Source organism: Lycorma delicatula, chromosome 5 (genome assembly GCF_047948215.1).
Source record: "Lycorma delicatula isolate Av1 chromosome 5, ASM4794821v1, whole genome shotgun sequence".
Classification (NCBI taxonomy): domain Eukaryota; kingdom Metazoa; phylum Arthropoda; class Insecta; order Hemiptera; family Fulgoridae; genus Lycorma; species Lycorma delicatula.
In genome coordinates, this window is record NC_134459.1 from 165,017,746 (window position 1) to 165,037,378 (window position 19,633).

General features: G+C 29.6%; 1 protein-coding gene across 4 annotated transcripts in view; it reads right to left on the reverse strand.

Annotated features, from left to right (window-relative positions):
* Positions 1-113: 113 nt before the first annotated feature.
* The window catches only part of LOC142325560 (uncharacterized), a 32,400-nt gene continuing 12,880 nt past the window's right edge, over positions 114-19,633 (reverse strand). For 2 of the 4 annotated variants that reach the window (XM_075367451.1, XM_075367449.1), the window contains exons 3-7: positions 12,006-12,117; positions 7,667-7,805; positions 4,261-4,448; positions 2,203-2,369; positions 114-251 (exon numbers count right to left, since the gene is read on the reverse strand). In XM_075367451.1, the coding sequence (XP_075223566.1) occupies positions 2,237-2,369; positions 4,261-4,448; positions 7,667-7,805; positions 12,006-12,117 (572 nt within the window). In that variant the 3' untranslated portion in view covers positions 114-251; positions 2,203-2,236. Of the gene's footprint in view, positions 252-2,202; positions 2,370-2,560; positions 2,680-4,260; positions 4,449-7,666; positions 7,806-12,005; positions 12,125-14,772; positions 14,913-19,633 lie in introns of those variants that run through there. The other 2 variants (XM_075367452.1, XR_012756568.1) reach the window with 2 other exon arrangements.

Genomic DNA, 19,633 nt, shown 5'->3' on the forward strand with positions numbered 1-19,633 from the left:
AAATAACTTTTTTTTAAATAAGAATAATTTTTTTACCTTAAATCTATGATCATTGGTACATCATTTGGAGTAATTTTAGAATCTAGTATTTTGATCAAGAAATCTTCAGGACGTGGCAAATATGTAAATATTTCATCAACAGTGAGACCAGTATGTGTTTCAGCAGTTAAATCACCACCATTATTTAATAAGATATTTAGACACTTCTTGTTGCCACTGAATGCTGCTCTATGCATTGGTGTATAACCTTCCTACAAAACATTGAAAGACATATAAGATGTATAATGAAATATATTTTACAGTCTGCCAAATGTAACTGTGGACTTAAACTGAAGTGTACCTGGATCTTAATCACTAAGATACAATTTATTTGTTATTTGATATTGTCACTAATGAAACAGTTTACTTTATACTTGGTTATTTTGCATTTTCATTGTTGACTATATTTTTTATTTCTATAATTGCTGAAGCTTTTGTTTCCATTGTGACAGTGTTTTAGCTTGCTTGAAGATTGCATCTTTTTATTGAAAATATATTTTGTTGTGGTAATGAGTATACAGAATGTATGAACGAGATGATTTATCAGAAGTTACCAGACATTGTTGTTTCATATCATAATGCTGTGTGAAAATTAAAAATAAGTTCCAAGAAAGTGGATACGTCAATGATGCACTCGAGTACAGAAGACCATCTATCCTACAGAGAAAACGTTAGATGGTATTTGTAATCGCATAGCTGAAAGTCCCAACAACTCTACCAGAAAATTGGCTCGACAAACAGAAATCTCAAGGAGTAGTACGCACAGAGCACTAAATAAATATTTAATAAAAAAGAAGACAATCTTCATGTGACGGTTTTTTCAGATGAAACATGGTTTCATTTATCAAGCCATGTCAACAATCAGATGTGGACTGCAAATAATTCTTGCCAGATCTTTGAATGACCATTACACAATGAAAAACTGAGGTTTGGCATGTTATATCATATAAGCAGGTAATCAAACAATTTTTTTCAGAATACAGTACTCAAAATGTTATTACAATGAAATCATTAATTCTTTATCGGTCAATTAAATGAAGAAGAAATTGCTTTATTTTACTTCCAACAAGAGAATCATGGAATTTCTAAATTAGGTCAACAAATGTTTAGGAAATGAAAACATTTTAAAAACAGTATACAGTTCACTTTATTTTAAGGTAAAAGTTACAGAAACCTTAATTGTATCTGAGCTAGATTTTGACCTAGGTTAAATTCTCTTATAATATACAGGTAACATTTTTATAATTTTTCATTTTAAAATAAAATGTATGGTTGTTTTTTAAAATACAATAAAATCATGAATATCAATATCCTAACATTTAAAATGTGATCAAAAATAGTAATGGAATTGAACTGGATCTATTACACTTATATTATTGTTATGTATGTTTATTTATTTCATAATGAGTATTAAAATATAAATGCAGTTTTGCATGTTTAAAACAAGGTTGTTCTTAATGTTAGTGGATTTGTGATCAGCGGTCTACAAGACAGTCAGCAAATGTTGATTATATGTTACCATGGAGACCTTAAACGCTTATTTTATTTTTTATTAAAGCTGAATTCCATTTGAACGATGTCTTACTTAAGCAGTGTGAGCAGATCAGTTTATATTCTAGGAGCATTATGTTTGTTTGGTATTGTATTTTTTTTCTTTTGAATGGTCTGCTTTATTTTGCTTTTCCTAGGGCCATATTGAATCCAGATTTTTTTTAATTCATGAACTATTTTCTGACTACTTAATTATGCATGCTTTTGATGTATTTTTTTTTTTTTTATAAGTAGATCAATAATGAGTACATTTATGAATGCTTTTTCATCACATATTTATTCATAAGTAATGAATACATTAATAGTATATACATTTAATAGTATATGTTTAGTACCATTTATATGTTAAATATTTTATTCTAAATCAAGAAATTGTTTGACCACATTCTAAATCCATATCTGCCAAAGTTACATGTGATCATATCTAAAAAAAAAAATACCAGTAAAATTATTGGAATATATGAATTAAAAACAAAAAAAAGGATTTAAATAGAGAATGTAAGATGCTGACCTTGTCAGGATAATTAATAATATTTTTACAGTCATTCATTAAGATAACACGAAGAACATCAATGTTGCCGAATTTAGCTGAAACATGCAAACATGTCTTACCGTTTTCTTCTGTAGAGCTAATACTAGCACCTTTTTAGATAAGGATGGTGGTTGCTGTAACTGAACCGATTTCTACCGAATAATGCAATGGAGTACATTTTGTAATTTCATTAGTCATGTTAACATTAGCGCCTTTTGAAACTAATTGATTCACGATATTCTCATATCTGAAACAAAATAAATAACTGTGAGGTCATGATACTGCATGGTACTGAATGTATATACAGAGTATTTCTAAATTAGTTATATAAAAGTAACCTTTAATAATAAAAAAAGTAAATAACTTACAGAAATGTTTGACAGAACACTAAATACATTATATCTTCAAGTTACATTTATAAATGTTCAATATGGCTACCTTTTGTAACACGGCAGATGTCCCATCTGTAATCAGTTTCCTGCCAAATCCTATGAAGCATGTCTTGGATCTATGGTGGCGACTGTTTGTTATCTGGTACCACAGCTCGTCAACATTTCCTGGAAGCAGGGGAACAAACATTCTGCCTTTAATGTAATTCCATACAGAAAACTCTACTGGAGTTAAATCAGGCGATCATAGTGGTCAGGAAATTGTTCCACCACATTCAATCAAAGTCGCCACTTTGCCATTGAGAAATGGGACAACTGCATAATGATAATATGGTAGCGTAGCATCTTGCTGAAAAATGAATTCTGTGCCCATACCCTGTTGTAATTGTGGCATAAGATAATGTTCAAGCATGTCCAGGCACTGTATGCCAATTATAGTTGACGTGGCTGATGGTTCCACCAGGTGGGGAAGAACTCGATCAATGGTCTGATGAAGCACAGTTACACCTCGATAGATACATCAATACACAAAATTCACCTGTTTGGTGTACAGAAAATCCACATCAGCTGCACGAGTCTCCTTTGCACAGACAAAAAGTGGGTGTTTGGCATGCAATTGCAATGTCACATAGCGAATCTTCATGACATTCTTTCATGGCTCAATGAACACTGAGTGCTACATACAGAAAGTGCAGCAATTCATAAAATCTATTCCTGCAGACCAGCTAGAGTACATGTAGTTTCAGCAGAACAATGCTAAGCCAATAACACTATGAATTTCATCAGTGTTTTTTTGGAAAAGTGATTTCAAAGGGATTTTGGCCCCCATGGTCAACTGATTTATTCCTTCCTGACTTTTTCTTGTGGGGATACCTTAAGGATGTTACATACAAAAGTCATTCTCTCACCATCCCTGAATTGCAGAGCAAAACTGAATGACATGTCGCTGCAATTCCTCAACAAACATTACAATATATGTTTAAAAGCATGCAACATTGTATTCATTTATGTGAATTACATAATGGAGGCTAATCTTAAAGACTATTTTAACTTGCTCATTTTCCCAAAATTTAAATCACTTTTTGAACACTAGTATATGTATAAAGGATTGTCAATGTTGAATTTAATAATTAATTGTTTATATTGAATTATCAGTGTTCTGTTTGTATGATGTTTTCTGTCATACTGACATCTCTGGTCAATGGTTACGGATGACTAAGTAAACCACGTATAGTATCAGTTGCTCCATCAGAGTTACCTCCTGGCAATATAATGATTATCATTCCCACTACAATTATGAACAGAGTGAAGATATCATTTGTAGAGCTGAATATCATGTGATTTTTTTCCCTAGTCTTACTGATGTGTCATAGTACATTTGTTTTATGAAGAAGGCATTGGATCACTCAATCCAATTTTTCCCTAGTGGACCAAGAATGTAATGCTTATTATCATTGAGAACAATTGTATTATTTTCAGAATCAATCTATATCTCATACTAGATTACGTACATGTTTCTTTTTGTTATCTAATAGGCAATTTTGAAAGATTGATTAACCCAATTTGTTGATGATTCACCAGGATCTGTTTAAAATTTAAATAATTGTATAATTATTTTTAACAATGCTGAACTTTTTTTTACCGTTGTTATACTTTGTTCTGCAACTGGGAATACAAACTGCTGAATAATAAAAAATAAATAAAATGTTTAATTTAAATTGTATAAATAATATTCCATAAAAATAATACCTTTCAATGCTTAAAATTTTGTTATTGCCAGATGTTACCTCTGCACTTGCCAATAATAAAGGGCTTAGACTATTTTCATCTGATGCATTTACATTTGCATCTTTTTCCAATAGTATTTTAACACATGTAATATGTCCACCTTTTACTGCTTCATGTAATGGTGTACGACCCCCCACTGGCACTGGCAGCTATAAAATAAAAGATACAAATATCATAGAATTACTGATAGGTAGTAACTAAATTTCACTATCATAGTTTTTCCTTTATTAATTTTAAAATTTATAAAAGATAAATAACCTAAATATTGGCATGCAGCCACACAAATATTACATTTCATTACAAAATGTTTTAATTAATTTATCGTTATTCTTTTAATGTAAGTAGATTTAATGTGTAGCACAATCTTGGAATGTGATAAAAAAACATATGAATTTTTTTTTTTAATAGAAACCAATATCTTAATAGCAAAGTAAAGAAAGAGTAAATATATTGTAAATAAAAAATGTCTCTTCATAAAGAGCATGCACTGATTTCTAGTAATTGTCTGTAGTAGGTGTTTAGATATGATTTAGTTTGTAGGTAGGGTTGGTTAACTTAAATATGAAATCAAACCATCCGTTGTATCAATAAGCGCATAGAACAGAATTAAAACTTGTTAGAAAATTTCAGTTGACCGTAGTTTGAAACTCTTGAATCATTGGCCTCATTGGTTGAAACCTTCCTTGAAGAGTACAAATTCACATTACTCAATTCTGTGTTTAGTTGGTGAAACAGGAGGGAAGGTAATGATATATTAATGAAATTTATTCAGTAGGTCTCCCTCCAAAACTTTTAAGAGAGAATTTTATCGATTCGGTTTTTCTGACTGATTCTGAAAAGGGTCTCGCTTCCGTAGGTGACTTCTGGCTGAACTACAGTTTTATAATGTTTAAGTTTTGTTTTAGTCTTCAAGTTTTTTATATATATATTAGCTATGGTGTGGGAGGGGGGGGGGTTTAATGCCACTATGTATCGCATAGAATTTACAATCGATCACATGTTTGGTGTAATATACTACCATACTTTTACCCCGGCAAGGTTAGAAGTCATTAAGCTGAGGGCCTATCTCCCCACATCATTATCATAACCCCCATTTTAATTATGCTTCAACCATGATCATTATTCCTTTTTTTTTCTGAAGTTATCTACCAATTTATATAAATAAGTTTTATTATTCTATGTGCTACTTTTCTTTTTCTGTTTCTTTTATAATTACTGTTTTCATGAATTTTGAATTAAATTCAGATACGACTTTTTGCTGTTGAACTTCTGTTTTCCTTATCCTTTTTTCTGTGAATTTCTCTTTTATAGTTGTTATTAAAAATGAAATAAAGATTTTTATTTATTTGATGAACCAGCAAATAATAAAATATCTAGAATTAAACCTAAGGAGGTATTAAACCAAGATGGTATATTATTCAACAATTATAACAAAAAAGGTATATATAACAATGCTAACTGTTAACATTAATAATGTAAATTAAGAAATATGATTATGATATTTATAAATATAAATATAATATTTATAAACATTTATTATCAAATCTAACACTAAATTGCCATTTCGATTGTTAAACAATCATTATTTTCGTTAGACACTAAAGGAAGTGTATATATTAGAAAATAAGCCATATAAAACAAACAAAAAGGTAAAAACAAACAGATCAGTTGTTTAACAGCTGAAAATCAGCTGTTAAATAATAAAATAACTGTTAAATAAAACAAACAACTGATCACTGTTTGTTTTTACCTTTTTGGTAAATCAGCTTTAACAGCTGATTTTCAACTGTTAAACAACTGATTTGTGACGTGTTAACTACTAGACCAGCCAAATAAAATTTGGGCCAAATAAAATTTGACTAAAGTGATTTTGATGAAATTTGGCACAGACTCGTGTTAATGAGCAATTTATTGGTAAAATTTTTGGGGTCAATATCTCCAGGAAGTGGGGTTTCTTTGGGGTCAATTTTCTTAAAGTTTTGCAAACATAACACCACCTTGCTCAGTACATGCATACATGCTTAACTACCGTCTTTAAAAAAAAAAATGTTGCCCCGCCAAATTCTTCCCTTCTTCAGAAATCAAAAAAGCTATTTTTATTTATTGCATATTTTTTAACCCAATTTTTTTTGTCTTCCTAGGTGTAGTAGTATTACCCGCCGGGTTGGTCTAATGGTGAACACTTCTTCCCAAATCAGCTGATTTGGAAGTCGAGAGTTCCAGCGTTCAAGTCCTAGTAAAGCCAATTATTTTTACACGGATTTGAATACTAGATCGTGGATACCGGTGTTCTTTGGTGGTTATGTTGAGACTGTACAAGACTACACTTCATTTGCACTCATACATATCATCCTCTGAAGTATTATCTGAACGGTAGTTACCGGGGGCTAAACAGGAAAAAAGAAAAGAAAAAGGTGTAGTAGTATTAGTTCAAATGACCCAAAAAAAAATATGTAGAGGACAATATTGGAGATAGGGGAGCTGATCAAAGTTTAAGAATATTGATTTTTTTAAACTTTTTTTTGTTTATTTAAACTTTTAATTTACGATAAAATTTTATCATAATTTACCCCCACCCACCAAAAAAACAAATCTTAGATAATTTTTTATCGGTTGTACATTTTCAGTGGAATTTTTTTAATCTCCTCATTTATTGTAGTAAACGTAGACAAATTAACAAATTTTCTTTAGGAGGTGATTTTGTGGGTGGGGGAGCAGAAAAAAGTAAAAAAATATTGATTTTTCAAAACTTTTTTCATGTGTTATTTTTCACTAAGTAAAAATAAATAATCAATACCAGGAAAACAACTACTTTATTGTCAGTTTTTTCAACTTTTAAAATGTTTATTTGTGTTTTTTTTTTGTTTATTTTAAATAAATTAAAAATATTTATTTATATTCAGATATCAATCACAGTATCTCAATAAATATTCAGTACTACCTCCTACTGTTCAATATATAATCTTTTACTACCATACCAATCAAGATATGATCAAAACTACCTACGTGATAAAAAAATAATTTATGAGTTAATTATTTTAAGAAGTTTGTAATGGTCAAAATCATATTTAAAGATTATTAGTGTTTACACTTCCATAAAACCACACCTTAAAATATTGTACTATATTCAAATTAGTAACATTATTTGATGTTTTTTGCTTATTTTGGGAAGTTTTGGCTGGCAAGTGACAATATGTTAACTTATTGGGCTAAACAATTATTTTCAATTGTAAAGTTTTACCGGCTAATACATAATCTATTGTAGAAAAAATTTCCCATTTTCACCCTCAGTTTAAGAAAGATTACAGTTGCTAATACAACATAATTTAGTAATATATATGACATTATAAAAATTTATTTCACTTACCTTAGCACCATGATCTAAAAGTAATTTAACAATATTAGCTGCATCCTGCTGATTTTTTAAAGATGATGCTAGTTGCAATGGTCGTACCTTCATTACCCCACAATGACAATTTACAATTAATTCACTATTACCACATGTTCTAGAAAAATCGAGAACATTTTTTACTTCATTATAACTGGAGCAATGTATTGCAGTCATTAATCTTGCAACAATTTCACATTTATCAGTCTTTACCCATTCTCCCATAGTTGTTTTGTAAAAATTCATTTTGCTATTTTTGATTTTTTATAACATAATAGACTTAAAATTAAATAATAAAATTAATATAAACTAAATAAAACTTTTTATTTTATATGTATTTGGTGCTAATAAAAAGATAAATATTTTCATCAGAATGAAAATATTATACCGCAAGAAATAAATGCTTATCATAAAAGTTTAGATAGGTTTAAAAGAAATACACCTTAACACTGAATAACTGTGATATTTTATGGCTAAATAGGTTTATTTAGATAAGAAGTGGTTGGTATTTGGTTGCACTGAGGTTTTTTATTTACATTATCAGGAAATGTTTGGTGGTTTAATACAGATTAAACTACAAGATAATATTATACATTAAGCCACAAAACTGTACATATGTTTGCAGTTGTTGAAATTATAAAATCAGAAATTCTAACACATTTTCCCCTTAATAAATTATGTTTTTGTCTTTAAAAAATTACTATTTAAATCAGTAAATCAAATAGTGTAATTGCCATGCTATTTGAAGTTTATTTTTTAATTAAATAATTTACAAACTAATAGAATTTATTTTTATAAAGAACAACGTAAAAAATAAATATAAAAAAATAAATAAATTATTATTTATTTATTTATTTTATAAATAAATATAAAATTTAATTTACCCTCAAATATTTAAAAGCAGTAAGATTCTTCATTGACACTATGGTGGCTGCGTAATGTTGCAGCATAGAAGCATGGAATAATGGCAGAACAAGGTCGTTAAAGGACTTCTTTCAACGTTTAAAATGATTTTTAAAGTTATTTAATGTAAAATAATAAATTTTTGTTACTTTTATTTAGAGTAATTTTTACTTTTACTTTCAAATATTCACTTTAAATGTCATACTCTATTATATGGTTTTCTTAAGAATGCTATTTTATTGGCCTAATAGAATATTTTAAAATATAAGTATAAGTTGTGGAAATGTTAAGCATAGATTTATTTTTAAACCAAAATTAATGGGGCCAAACTGTTACCTGAGCATTTAGTTATCCAAGGTATGGTCCGTTTATATAAACTTGACTGAGCAATATTCTACTGCAGTTTAAACAATAATGCTATAAATTAATTAAAATGGTTTTAAAAAATAATATGAAGATGCTACAAAAAAAAACTTCCTTGGAGCGGTGCGCAACGGGCATTTGCTATCAAAGCGTTTTACAAAAACAATGACAATGTGGAGGACATCTTTACAATTGCATAGTTCAAGTGTTCGAAGAATGATAGTGAAGGACTTGCAATTCCATCCATACAAGTTGCAGATTGTCCAGGAACTGAAACCGAACGATGCAGTTGTGCGAGCACAATTCTGTAATGTAATGCTTCAGAAGATAAATAAATGATAACGAAGAGTTTGTTGACGAACTGTGGATGTCAGACGAAGCGCAGTTCCACCTCAGTGGATTTGTTAAAAAGCAAAATTTCAGATACTGGGCACAAGAAAATCCTAAGCAGCTACACCAGCATCCGTTGCACAGCCAGAAAGTGACCGTGTGGTGTGCTATGTCATCTTACGGTGTTATAGGCCCTTATTTTTTTGAGTATGACAACGGTCTTGCGATTACAGTGACGTTGGCTCGTTACGTAGCCGTGCTTGTTGCTGTTTGGTTCCTGTAAATGTTAGTAATCTTTCTTCTATCTCTGTATTTGAACCCTAATTTTTTTAAAATGCTGAACATTTTATTCCAATCTACGTCTATTCTAGGTCGCCTTTTCTAGGTCTAAAAATGCCAAGTTTGTTGGTTTGTTTTTCTTTCATTTTCCTTCTGCTATTAATCTGAGGCCTAAAATTACTTCCCTTGTACCTATACTTTTTCTGAAACCAAATTGGTCTTCTTCTAACACTTCTTCCACTCTCCTCTCAATTCTTTTGTACAGAATTCTAGTTAAGATTTTTGATGCGTGGCTACTTAAGCTAATTGTTCTGTATTCTTTACATATATCTGCTCCTGCTTTCTTTGGTAACATGACTATAACACTCTTTTTGAAGTCTCATGGAACTTCTCCTTTTTCATAAATATTACACACCAGTTTGTATAATCTATCAATTGCTTCCTCACCTGCACTGCGCAGTAATTCTACAGGTATTCCGTTTATTCCAGGAGCCTTTCTGCCATTCAAATCGTTTAATGCTCTCTCAAATTCAGATCTCAGTATTGTTTCTCCCCTTTCATCCTCTTCGATTTCCCCTTCTTCCACTATAACACCATTTTCTAATTGATTTCCTCCGTATAGTTCTTCAATATATTCCACCCACCTATCGACTTTTCCTTTCGTATTATAAATCGGTGTACCACCTTTGTTTAATACATTACTAGATTTTAATTTATGTATCACAAATAATTTATGCTCTGTCTATTTTACCAATGTTCATTTCTCTTTCCAATTCTGAATACTTTTCTTTAACCCACTCCTCTTTTGCTAGTTTGCACATCCTGTTTATAGTATTTCTTAATCGTCTATAGTTCCTTTTACTTTCTTCATCACTATATATGTTATATTTTCTATGTTCATCCATCAGCTGCAATATATCGTCTGAAATAAAAGGGTTTCTACCAGTTCTCTTTGTTCTGCCTAAGTTTGCTTCTGCTGATTTAAGAATTTCCTTTTTAACATTCTCCCATTCTTCTTCTACATTTTCTACTTTACCATTTTTATTCAGACCTCTTGCAATGTCCCCTCAAAAATATTCTTTACCTCCTCTTCACCAAGCTTCTCTAAATTCCACCGATTCATCCGACACCTTTTCTTCAGGTTTTTAAACCCCAATCTACATTTCATTATCACTAAATTATAGTTGCTATCAATATCTGCTCCAGGGTAAGTTTTGCAGTCGATCAGTTATTTCTAAATTTTTGCTTAACCATGATATAATCTATCTGATACTTTGCAGTATCGCCTGGCTTTTTCCATGTGTATATTCTTCTATTATGATGCTTAAACTGGGTGTTGGCAATTACTAAATTATACTTTGTGCAAAACAATATAAGTCAGTCCCTTCTTTCATTCATTTTGCCCAGCCTGTATTCACCCGCTATATTTTCTTCCTTGCCTTTTCCAATGCTTGCATTCCAATCTCCAACTATTATTAAATTTTCATCTCCTTTTATGTGTTTATTAATTGCTTCGTCAATTTCTTTGTACACACATTCTACCTCATCATCATCATGGGCACTTGTAGGCATACAACAATCGTTGCAAACTTGTAGGCAACAATCATTGTCGGGTTAGGTTTCGATTTTATTCTTATTACAATGATTCAATAGCTATGTATTTTGAAATACTCTACTTTCTTCCCTATCTTCTTGTTCATTACGAAACCTACTCCTGCCTGTCCATTACTTGAAGATACATTATTATTCTAAAATTACCTGACCAAAAGTCGTTTTCCTCTTCACACCGAACCTCGCTAATTCCTACTACATCTAAATTTATCCTATCCATTTCCTTCTTTAAATTTTCTAACCTTCCACCCTCCGACTAGTAGAATGCTATTTTTTAATCTTCTGGTGACCTCTTCCATAGTAGTACCCACCTGGAGATCTGAACGGGGGACTAGTTTACCTCCAGAATATTTTACCAAGGAAGGCACCTCCATCATTGCTATATGAAAATGCAGAGAGCTACATTTCCTTGGAAAAAAAGCAGATGTAGTTTTCCATTGCTTTCAGCTGTGCAGTACTCAGAGGACAGAGTGATGTTGATATGGCCGTTTAAATCTTCCTGACCTATGCCCTAACAACTACTGAAAGAACTGCTGTCCTCTTTCAGGAATCACTCCTTAGTGTGGCTCTCAACAGATACCTCTCCGATATGGTTGCACCTTTGGTCCAGATATTCTGTATCACTGAGCACTCAAGCTCCCTCACCAACGGCAAGGTCTCATGATTCATAGAGGGAGAAAGATTGCACATAACAGAATTAAAAAGTTTGCTTGACACAAAAGTATAATATTATAGAAAAAGTAAAAATAAAAAATAATATTTTATTTTTGTTCATAAGAAAAAAAATTTAGTAATATATAACTGCCTGTACATAATTTTAAGAATATTATACCTGATAACATGATCAAACTGGTGAAGAAATGGCATATGAGTCATAAACAAAGCTTGAAAACTATTTAAACAAGAATTATCCAAATATTTCATCGCAAGCCGTGCTGCTTCTTCTTTTAACTGAAATTAGAAAAATGTTTACTTTCAACAACAGGCAAATAAATAAGAATACTGATAAAGGACAAAATTTTACAAAACATGAAATTATCCATTTAATAAACTACAGTTATTATTAAATAGTTTGTGATGAAACATATGTAGAAACAGCGCTATAATTTTATTTGTGAGATTTGATGTATTTCTGTTTCGATTTAGCTTGGTGGGGACAAGAAAGTTTGGAATACTTTCTTGTTATAAAATTCAGAACCATTTATCCTACATCATAATTTAGTTCATGCCTATTTTTCAGTTTTTTTAATTGTAATTAATTTTTTTTATACCAAATATTTTTTATCACTTTTTTTTGTTTTCTGTTATATACAAAGATAATATGTATTATTACTGATGGAGTTATACACTGATATACAACTCCATCAGTGTAATTATACAGACACAGTTGTCACCAATAACTATACTGCTGAAGGAGCCATACATAATTATTTCCAAAAAGATTTTCTGGAATTTGTTTTTACATATATATTAAAAGTATGTAATGATTGCAAATAAATAAGGGTACATATTTTCAGGTAATATACCTTTTCAATTAATTTACAAGTGAGTAAAAAGAATTTACATAAAAAAAGAAGGCAATGTCCATTCAGTTTAAAAAGTCACTGATCTAATATACAATCTAGTTTTGCCATAACTCTGCTTTAGAATTTATATTTTACATAATATTTATTGTACATAGTTAAAAAAAAAATATTACACTACAAGTTTGTTAAACAACTTTTTTCTTTTCAACCTTTTCATATCTTTTACCGCTTCTGCAACACTGTAAACAAAATGTTTAAAAATCAGTAATTTACAAGTAGCTGTATTCATTTCACAACTACACTTTGAATTCATGCTGATTTTTTGTAAAGGATTATATCTGACAAACTTTAAAAGTTTTCAAGACAAAATTCTCTACCGATTGGTTGAAAATTATTACATAGTTTTTGGAGTATTAGTTTCAGAATGACAGGCAGTATTCCGTTTTATAAACATAATTCTTTTCTTATTTATAGTTTTATAAAAAAATCTATTAGTAAGGGGCAAGACTAAACTACTCTACAACAAAGAGCTAAGAATATGTTGGACAAGATCAAGGTTCTTCTGTTTGCTATAGAGATATAAGAAAGAGTTGAAGAGAAAACTTTTTCTTAACTGAATGGAATAAATAGTAACCCCATTTACCTTATAAACAATAAATTTAATTACAAGGACATTTATGTTGGAAACATATGTTAAGAGTACTCGAGTATAAGATCAGGAAAACAAAAATAAATAAAGAAAAAGACTAGATGCAAGTGAATCAGGATATTTCAGAAAAACGCTAGAAAAGTAATTCAAACAATAAAAATGAGCAGAACCCAAGAAAAATGAGGTTTTTAGAAAATTCTAAGGCACACAAGAAAATAGCCTGGTGAAAAACATATCTGAAAGAAGACACCACAAAAAAAGATTGGGCTGGATCAGATCTTAAGTAACAATACTTAATTAATACTGGGAGTTAAAAAACAAAGCCAATGAACAACTGGGGTGATGGAATGCTGGCTCATGGAATTATTAGAGTTATTTAGATGCTATGTAAATATATAAACCACCAGAGTAATCCTTTGATAATATAAAAAAAACAAAAACGATTAATAATCAAAAAAGAGGGAAATGTATGTAGGAATATCACAGGTTTAACAAAGTTACACTTTTTACATGATTGCATGATAGATGAATGTACATTTTTAAAATTCTTCTAACTTTTCCTTCATATAAATATTTAATATTAAATGAAATATAAACAACCAGCACATAGTAAACAGGTAAGTTAAACTTACCATATTAATTCCAAGAATCAGTTTTCATGAAAACCCGCAACTTCAGTTGTTTTTAAATTCTATAACTAAAACATATTTAATTATGATTTGTTAATTTGTCGAGATAGTCCAGGCGGTATCTGTTTTAAAATGGGCATATTTGAACTTTTTCTACATGATCGCTAAGTTTTTCTTTAATGTCTCCAGAAAATCATCAGAATTTGTTATTTCGTTATGCGCCAGTTGAAAAAGGTGAGCTTAAATTTTTATTAAAATGTAAAAAAATCATGAAAATATAAATTTTTCTTTATTTTCTTAGATAACTCGATAACTGTTCATTTCAGAGAAAAGATCAAGAGAGAAAAAAGTTTTGTTATTAAATTTCCATTTTGAAAAATTTAAATCGGTTAATTAGCAGAGCCTAGGGAATTTTTCAAACATACTAGTAATTTTAACAAACAAAACTACTGCTTTTTTTTTAAATCGATGTCTTGTTAGCTAAAAGTCAAATATCATACTGGCAAATACAAACTACTGCTAAATATTGATCTACTAATTTATCGATAATAATTTATTCCAAAAGTTGCATAATGGGATCAATTAAATTATTCTTATCTTTAGTAACATAATGTCTTAGAATATACTTCAAATTTAAGAATATGAAATATTCTATATTACCGCTCTATGACACAGAATGAATATATAACATTAGTTTTAAAAGGAGATACAACAATTAAAGTCCCTTTTCTAGCATCCCTTAATTATAGTAACTTCTCATTACTACTTTTTTAACTTACTTTGAATGATTCTTACATGATCAGGGAAAACTTGTGTTAACAAATTGCACTGTTCTTTTAATGCCTTGGCTATTTCAATAACAAATGCTTCATGAATTCTCCTAATAGCTTCAACATTTTCTGGCCATCTACTTGAATGTCCAAGCTGAATAACAGCTAAAATAAAAGAAACAAACTTACATGAAGTTTACATTAAAACGTAATATAAAAAAATTACACAAAAAATATGTTCCAATAGATAAAATTGATACTTGATGGTTCTGTAACATCAGAGAGGACTATCCTGGGAATTAAAGGATGTGAATTATGGCAAAATGCTTGCGGAAAGGTTCATTATGAGGTAAAAGTATGGGCTGATGAGTTATAAATAGCGACTGGCAACACTGACTGGTTTTGCGTAGTAACTTTAAGCGGTCTTCTGCGCGTGTAAACTCCACATTGCCTGTCATTGTTGTTTGCCTTTACAAGGTAGTGTATTATAATGAGTGATGTAAAACAAATCCTGCCAGTTGTGAAGTTCAATCAGTGAATAGATCTCTAAATGCAAGAGGACATAATGCTGCTGAAATTCACCATCAATTGTGTGAAACATATGGGCTTACCACAATGAATGAAGGAAAAGTGAGGCAATGGTGTCGTTAACTTAAGGAAAGCGTTCAAATGTTCATGATGAACAGAGAAGTGGCAGGCCTAATGTCCAGACTGATTTGATGAAACCAATCATGGAACCATGAATGTTCATGGTTCCATGACTAAAACATCCATCACATCACAAGTCTTCTGCAAAACACTTTCTAAATTGTATCATGCCTTTCAAAACCAATGACAAGGAATGCCGAGACAGAAATTGTTCTTCACAATAACCCATATCCACACACGACTTCATGCACAACAGAAACAATTCAAAAATCCAGATGGGAGATTTTTGATCATCTCCCTTACAGTCCTGATCTTGCACCCAGTAACTACAATCTCTTCCTACACCTCAAAAACTGGCTTGTGTCTCAATGATTTGAGGAAAATTAGGAGTTGAAAATCTCAGTGCAAAAATTATTACAATCACAGGCAATGGAATTTTATGCAGTGGGTTTGAAGAAGCTTGTTTCCACAATATGAAAAGTGTTTGTGATTATGTAGAAAAATAAAGTAAATATGTAAGTATTTGAAATCATTAATAAATTTTCATTTTTTCAACTATTCTTAATTAAAGAAAAACAAACCAACATACTTGGCATTTATAGATCTAGAAAAGGCATTCGGTAACGTAGACTGGAATAAAATGTTCAGTATTTTAAAAAAAATTAGGGTTCAAATACAGATATAGAAGAAGAAGGATTGTTAACATTTACATTAACCAAACAGCAACAGTAATAAATGAAGAACATAAAAAAACACCATAAATAATAAATTATTTATTACTATGACAAATTAACAAATCATAAATAAACATCTGTTGCAAGTTTTGTAAGACGGTCTCCCTCGGATACGGTTTGATGGTTTATCAAATTGAAATTTTGTTTGAGTTTGTAAATGTAATATTTTTCTAATAAATTTAATTTTATGTTATTTTTATTCATTTATAAATTTGTGCTGTCAGAAATAGAATGTTCAGTGTTTATTAGATGGTCTGCCATATTAGATAAACCTCAATAGACCTAATTTATTATTTTAATAATTTCTATAATGTTAAAGAAATCTAGTTTTTAAGTATCTATTTGTTTTTCCTGTATAAATACCATCACAATCATTACATTTAATTTTATAAATTCCACACAAAATATTTATTTTATTATTATTATTATTGTATTTTTTTAATATTTTATTATGTGTTTATTAGGTTTGTATGCTGGTTTAAACATTTCTTTATTGTAAGTTTTACTAATGTTTTCAATGATATTATTAGCATATAAATACTTTATATAAAGTAAATGAGTGAAAAAATATACGTATATTTTTCAACCTTTTGGGTCTTATTATGTATTGTTGGTAAGGTAGATATTATGTTTTGATAGCTATTTTTAAATAAATATTATTAATTAAAGTAGTATTGTATCAATTTTCAGTTGCTATATTTTTAATAATGTTTATTTCATTACTTAACTTTTCTTTGTTATTTATGTATGCATTTGCTCCATAAATCATATTTGTATAAATGTTAATTTTATAAGACCAATGGTGATTTGATTTTTATAAATTGTTATATTATTAGACGTAGGATTTTGATATACTGAATTTTCAATTTGGTTGTCCTTGTTTATTTCGATATTAACATTTAAATAATTTAACATTTTATTATTATCTATTTCAGATGTGAATTTTAAATTTTCATTATAAGAGTTTAACTTGTTTAATATTCACTGATACTCACTGTTTATTACCGGGCTATATATAATGAGAATATCATCAACATACCATGTCCGTATTAAAACTTATGAGTGAATCCATGTACTAATTTACTCTCAAACCCCTGTAAATATATTTCTGACATAATTGCTGATTATACTATTAGGTAAATTCATTAAATTCCTAAGAATTTTATCTATTATGTTGGATATAATACAACATGGGGCACATTTAAAATTGATTAAAGTTTCTTTGGGTTGTTCAATTTATGAATTTTTGATAGTCCAGTTAATTTAGGGGGAACCAGTTCAAAAGGATGTAATCTAGAATAGTATTTAAATAAAATACCTTAGCTATGGGATTTCCATTATCAGCATTGAACAATAATAATAATAATAATAATAATAAAATAAACTATGAGTGGAGTTTATAAAATTAAATGTAATGATTGTGATTGTATTTATATAGGAAAAACAAATATCTCCTTTAACACTGGATTTCTTGAACATTATGGAAATTACAAAAATAAATTAGGTTATCTAATATGGCAACATCTAATAAACAATCTTTTTCTGATATTAACACAAATTTAGAAATTAATAAAGTTAATATAAAATTAAATATACTAAAAAATATTACGTATATAAATACAAACAAAGTTTCAATTTGATAAGCCATCAGACAGTATTTGAGGGAGACGGTCTTATAAAAACTACAACAGATAGCAGTACTTGCGCAAATTAATACTCAGTTTTCATATTTTTGGCATTTTACTTTTAAATTTATATCGTTCAATAATAAAATTATTTCAATCCTGACTAAGGACACAAGATCCCACAAAAGTACTTTCATAAAAAATTAAGGTAAGATGATATGTCTTTATCTAATATTCTATGCTAGGTGGTTTACATAATAGAATTTAAATATAATGTAACAGTACAGACGAATAATTCGAGTCTTAAAAAGATTATACAAAAAATCTCTTGTTTAGTTGGAATGACGTAACATTTCAAATGTCAGTTGAAAAAACAACAATGGAACAGAACAATCTGCTAGCAATAGATTTTGTTATAAGTTAGGTTAAAGTGCTACAGAAACTTTTGAAATGATTCAGACTGTTTATGGTAGTCGGCCAATGAGCTGTAAGAACATTTTAAAATGATTTGCAAGATTTTGTGACAGCATACAGAGCATTGAAGATGCCGAAGAATGAAGATCCATTGAAGATGCATTGAATGGCCAAGTCCATCGATAACAATTTTAACTGAAAAAAACATTCAAAAAGTGACTGAAATTCTTTGAAATAATCATTGTGTGTCTGCAAGACTCATCGAAGAGCTCACTGGCATTCCAAAATTCACTGTCCAGCTTATTTTAAAAAAAGATTTAGGAAAACAAAAGGTCTGTGCTTGCTTTGTACTGCACACACTGACTGTCGATCAAAACGATTATAGAGTAGAGCACCGCAAATATATGAAAAGAACAGCCGATAAGGATCCAGACTTCATCACAAGAATCAGACTGTAAGCATTTCATTTAACTTGAACTTTACGTATTGTACTTTAAGACAGGCATGGACAATCATTTACAATTTAGGAACCAAATGATCATTGTCTGCGAGTCAAGAACTGGACCAAGTTATTAAATAAAACAAATTAATATATTAAGTAAATTAAAACAGTTGCTACTGCAATATTTCATTTTTAATTTATTTATTATATAATACTTTGGTATAAAGCTCTACATAATTTTATAATATAATGAATGATACAAAAATGTAATATGAAGGAAACTGGTCTTGTACTTGAACTATGAGACTATCAATATTGATGTTAATATTACTTAAGGAAAATCACATATAATTTTCAAGGTTTCCACCTGTGATTGTCTAAATATTTAATTAATTGAATTTACAATTTCATTCTTGGAAAAAGTGTTCATACATATAAATGTGCTGCCAAAAAGACTAATTAATGATTTTTATTAAAAGGTGTATAAATTTGTATATTTCCCCCCCACCACTTAATAAATTCATAAAAATCCATAGTTAAATAGTGATTTTAGTATTAAATCTACCTAAAGCTCTCTAACATTAAATCTGTAGGTTTCCTGGCACATTACTTACTTCAGCATCCATCAGACGAGCAAACATAGTGTACGTGAAGTCTTTATTTTGGAAGTCAGCAAACCTTGAATCATCTTCAGTTCATCTCTCCATAACAATAAGGGATATTTTTATTAGTTGCTAAAGTACGAAAATGATAATTTTTAGCTCTTTTCTGACTCTCCAACAATCTTAGTTTATTACAAAATGTTTTGACATGTCCATGCAACTCATGAACCGGTTATCCTTGTTTTTGCAAAACAAGGATAATTATTACATCAATTATCCTTGTTGGTAAAGAACTGAACTTAAGATTCACTTCATTTAGGTATCCGATGACATATAAAAGGTATGTTAAATCACACACTCCACTCAGTACCTTTTATTTGATTGTGTTTCTTTTTATATCCATAAAATTTGCAATGTCTTG